The sequence below is a fragment of the Nestor notabilis genome, unplaced genomic scaffold (assembly GCF_000696875.1).
Source record: "Nestor notabilis isolate BGI_N333 unplaced genomic scaffold, ASM69687v1 scaffold12443, whole genome shotgun sequence".
Lineage (NCBI taxonomy): Eukaryota > Metazoa > Chordata > Aves > Psittaciformes > Psittacidae > Nestor > Nestor notabilis.
Genome location: NW_009920640.1, coordinates 9380 through 14062, shown reverse-complemented (window position 1 = coordinate 14062; position 4683 = coordinate 9380). Strand labels below are relative to the sequence as shown.

General features: G+C 59.1%; 1 protein-coding gene across 1 annotated transcript in view; it reads left to right on the top strand.

The window, feature by feature from the left end:
- Nucleotides 1–44: 44 nt before the first annotated feature.
- The window catches only part of ANKRD52 (ankyrin repeat domain 52), a gene marked incomplete at its 3' end in the record, with an annotated part of 8799 nt that continues 4160 nt past the window's right edge, over nucleotides 45–4683 (top strand). The window contains 14 exon segments of the mRNA XM_010010770.1: nucleotides 45–132; nucleotides 616–758; nucleotides 869–1081; nucleotides 1168–1246; nucleotides 1680–1794; nucleotides 1891–1973; nucleotides 2062–2179; nucleotides 2757–2825; nucleotides 2996–3035; nucleotides 3037–3149; nucleotides 3287–3364; nucleotides 3601–3712; nucleotides 4186–4257; nucleotides 4588–4683. The exon segment at nucleotides 4588–4683 is cut by the window's right edge and continues 106 nt beyond it. Coding sequence (XP_010009072.1) covers nucleotides 45–132; nucleotides 616–758; nucleotides 869–1081; nucleotides 1168–1246; nucleotides 1680–1794; nucleotides 1891–1973; nucleotides 2062–2179; nucleotides 2757–2825; nucleotides 2996–3035; nucleotides 3037–3149; nucleotides 3287–3364; nucleotides 3601–3712; nucleotides 4186–4257; nucleotides 4588–4683 — 1419 coding nt within the window.

Here is a 4683-nt window from a genome sequence, read left to right as displayed (position 1 = left end):
CTGGGCCCTCTGCCTTGCCCCTCTCACCGTCTCTCCCCAACCAGATGGTGAACCTGCTGTTGAACAAAGGGGCCAGCCTGAGCACTTGTGACAAGAAGGACCGTCAGCCCATCCACTGGGCAGCTTTCCTAGGTAGGTTTTCCCCCACGGGCATCAGGTTCTTCTCCCACATTCTTCTCGTGCATTCCCTTATGGAGCCAGGTTGGGAACATTGGGACTGGAGGAGAGGAGCTGTGTGGAGACCTCAGAGCAGCTCCCAGGGTCTGAAGGGGGCTACAAGGATGCTGGAGATGGGACCTTCATCAGGGACTGCAGCTTGATGGGTTCAAACTGGAACAGGGGAAGTTCAGGTTGGAGATAAGGAAGTTTTTCCCTGTGAGGGTGCTGGGACACTGGGATGGGTTGAACAGAGAAGGTTTGGATGCCCCATCCCTGGTCAAGGCGCGGTTGGGCAGAGCCTTGGGCAACACTGTTTAGTGCGAGTTGTGCATAGCAGGGGGTTGGAACTGGATGATCTTAAGGTCCTTTCCAGCCCAAACCATCCCATGCTTCGGGGTGGTGGGGCTCCCCCGAGGCTGCTTTGCTCTCCCTGGCTCTTACTGCTGTTTTCCACAGGGCATTTGGAAGTTCTGAAGCTGCTGGTGGCCCGGGGAGCTGACGTGATGTGTAAGGACAAGAAGGGCTACACCCTGCTGCACACTGCAGCAGCCAGCGGCCAGGTCGAGGTCGTGCGTCACCTCCTGAGGCTGGGAGTCGAGGTAGGACCTCAGGGTGCAGGCACAGGAGTAGGAGAAGGTGGTGGGTGCTGCTTTTTGTTCTCCCCTCAATTCCCCCATCCTTTGGGGGTTGTTTCTTCTTGTTCCCGTAGATTGATGAACCAAATACCTTTGGTAACACTGCACTTCACATTGCCTGTTACATGGGCCAAGACGCTGTGGCCAACGAGCTGGTCAACTACGGCGCCAACGTCAACCAGCCCAACGAGAAGGGCTTCACCCCCCTGCACTTTGCTGCCGTCTCCACCAACGGGGCCCTGTGCCTCGAGCTCCTGGTGAACAACGGGGCCGACGTCAACTTTCAGGTGTGGGACGGGAGGAGCAGGGACAAGGCGCTGGGGAGGGTGCTGGGAAGCCCTCGTGGTGCTGACGGCCCTTGTGCTGCCCACAGAGTAAGGAAGGGAAGAGCCCTCTGCACATGGCTGCCATCCACGGCCGGTTCACGCGCTCGCAGATCCTCATCCAGAACGGTGAGTGGCTCCTTCCTCCTCTGAGCCTTCCCTTGTGTTTCCCACCACTTGCTTCCAGAGCTTGAGACCTCTCCAGTTACCACCCTCTGCCCTGTGCTGCTCGGGGGGGGTGCCCTCAAGGGCAGCCAAGTGCAAGACCCAAGGGACTGACATTCCAGCCAGGGCAGAGCTGCTGCAGCCAGAGAACATGCCCACAGCCTGAAGGACAGTATTGCTGTGAGAGACTGCAGGCTTAGCACACACCTCGACTCCAGCTGCACGGCTCCAGGCCTGCAGCATCCCCTCTGGGCCAAGGGGAGAGTCTCATGCCCGGGCTGGCAGGATGCAAGTTGATGGGGAGCAGTTCCCAGTTCCTCTTTGCACAATGCTGAATGGATTCGAGCCCCAGCCGTGCGGGGCTGCAGCAGAGACCCACTTGGCTTCTCCTTTGCAGGCAGTGAGATTGACTGTGCTGACAAATACGGCAATACCCCCCTCCACGTTGCTGCTAGATATGGCCACGAGCTGCTAATAAGTACTTTGATGACGAATGGTGCTGACACTGCAAGGTAAGGGTGGGAATTCCTCCTTCTTTGCCCTGCCCTGCGCTGGAGGATGCGGGAATGGCCCATCCTGACCTCCCTCCTCCTCCTCCCCCGCTGCAGGCGTGGGATCCACGACATGTTCCCTCTGCACTTAGCTGTTCTCTTTGGATTTTCCGACTGTTGTCGTAAGCTACTTTCCTCAGGTGAGTGAATGGCTCCTCCTGCAATTGGGGGGGCGAAGGATGGGGATGCCTCCCCCCCGACCTTCCTGTGTCCCTTCCTGCCCCGCAGGTCAGTTGTACAGCATCGTCTCCTCGCTGAGCAATGAGCACGTGCTGTCTGCAGGCTTCGATATCAACACGCCTGACAACCTCGGCAGGACCTGCCTCCACGCTGCTGCCTCGGGAGGGTGAGCTCTGCATCCCCCTGGGTCAGAGAACAGGGACCTGGGTTAGAGCAGGGGCGGAAAGGAAACCTTTGGGCTGTGTTCTGCTGCTGTTTGGCTCGTCCCATCGCCCCCTCTCTGGCTCTTTACCCATCTTTAAAGTGGGCTGAAATACTCCCTCAGCTCCTAAAGGGCTCCTGAGCTGCTGCCTGTGAAGCCCCAGGGCTGGAAACGCCTTGTGTTGGTGGCCAGGGGGGTGTGGAGCAGGTTAACGTGGCTGCAGGGACGCAGCAGAGGTGGAGTCCTCTTGAGGACCTCTTTTGTGCTCTGGGGGTGCCTGAGAGCCAGTCTCGGAGCCATCCTTCCTCCTGGAGCCAGAAATCCTGCATCCTGCAGCATCAACCCCAGCTTGAGCTGCACCTTGGCTGGGGCTGCTTGTCCTGGGTGGTTGAGAGCTCCGCTCAGGCAGGGCAGGGGAGCAGGGCAGAGCTCTGTGTGTGCAGCGCCCAGCCCGAAGGTGACGCTGAGTTGAGCTTTGATACGTCTGCAACTAGGAGTTAGTGTCCCCCTCGATGCGTAACCCCCCTCCCTCCTCCTGTAGGAACGTTGAATGTCTTAACTTGCTGCTGAGCAGCGGTGCTGACTTGAGGAGGAGAGATAAATTTGGAAGGTGAGTGTGTCGGGGGCCTTGCCCGAAACCAGCCAAAGGGTTTGGGCTGGGACATTCCAACCCCTTTTGGTGCCTAAAGCTGCTTCCTTCCCCAGCCTCCCCTCAAGGGGTCTGGCTCCTGCCTTTGCTGCCAGGCTTGATCCTGAGCCCCTTCTCCTTCCCCTTTGCAGGACTCCACTGCACTACGCAGCTGCCAACGGCAGCTGCCCCTGGCAGCTACCAGTGTACGGTGACACTGGTGACAGCAGGAGGCAGCGTCAACGAGGCCGACTGCAAAGGCTGCACCCCCCTACACTATGCTGCTGCTTCAGACACGTACAGGAGGTGAGTGTTCCCCCGTGCTGCTGCGGCTGGAGGTGGTGCCACAGGCCTGGAGGGGATGCTCTGCTGTGCCCTGGCCATGGCCCTGCTGCTGGGGCTGGGCGGTGGCAGCAAACTGAGCCTGGTCCCTGCCCTTCCAGAGCAGAGACTCATTCAGGAAACAGCCATGACACTGATGAGGAGCCACTGAAGGAGTCCAGGATGAAGGAAGCGTTCTTGTGAGTGGCACTTGCTGGTTGTTCACCCCTTCCCTGGCTCCCTGCATGGAGACACTGGGAATGCCTCACATGTGCTGAGCCCTGAGGCCTTGGAGGAGACATCCGATGGGAGCCTCAGGACAACCAGACCCCTGCATCCCGGTCCTCACTTCCGTGCCTGGGGGGATTAGTGCAGCATGTCCCCCGAACTAAACCCTGCAAAGCTCAGCCTTTCTCCTTGCTCTTGCTGGTTGCAGTTGTTTGGAGTTCCTGCTGGATAATGGTGCTGACCCGTCCCTGCGGGACAAGCAGGGATACACCGCTGTCCACTACGCAGCAGCCTACGGCAACAGGCAGAACCTCGAACTGGTGAGTGAGCTGCTGCTGGGCCACCAGGAGAACGTGCAGGTGCTGTGGGCAGGGCAAAGCACGGGGCCTCTGGAGCTCTTGGGCTGGGAATCCCATGGAGAAAGACCTGGGCCTGAGGGAAAAGAGCTTTGTCTTGTGTAAGCCCCTGCCAGGAGAGCGAGGCTGGGCTTCTAGAAGGAAGCCTGAGGAGCTGTGCCAAGGAAGAGCTGCTGCAGTAGAGCAGACACCTTGTAACTCTGCAGGGTGAGCTTCCAGCCGTGCAGGCAGCGATCAGACAAGCAGTGGGGAGGTTTTGGGGTTAGCAGGGCCTTGATATGACTTTGCTGGGCCCAAAGGCAGCTTAAGGAAGGGCCCATCCTAAACCCCAGATCATTCTGTAGGCAGATGAGCAGGTTTCCTAAGCCCTCTGCAGCCTGCTGGAGGCAGAGCCTCTGCCCAGGCCTCCATGGATCACTTGTGGTTTTGTGTTGCAGCTCCTGGAAATGTCTTTCAACTGCCTGGAGGACGTGGAAAGCACCATTCCAGTCAGCCCTTTGCACTTAGCTGTAAGTAGGGCTGGCCCAGCCCCGGGGCTGTGGAGGGCACTTGGCTCCATGTGGGATTTGTGCTGTGTCTTGGTGGTCCCTGCAGCATCCGTGCTGAGCGGGGCAGAGGAAGGAAGGTGCTGCCAATGCTCAACGTCCCTTTGGTTTGGATATTAAACCCACTGGGCTCTCCAGCCTGTTGGGAGCCACCTCCTGTACCTGATGTGGGAGCAGGCGAGGGCTTTGCATGGGACCCACGTGCAAGCAAGCGGCGATGGAGAGACCCAGAGGGGAGCCTTGTGGGTGCAGCCTCTCCAGGCGCTGCTCTCCCATGCTGTGCTTTGTCCTCAGGCCTATAATGGTCACTGTGAAGCCCTAAAGACACTTGCTGAAACCCTGGTGAACCTCGACGTGCGGGACCACAAGGGGCGGACGGCGCTGTAACTC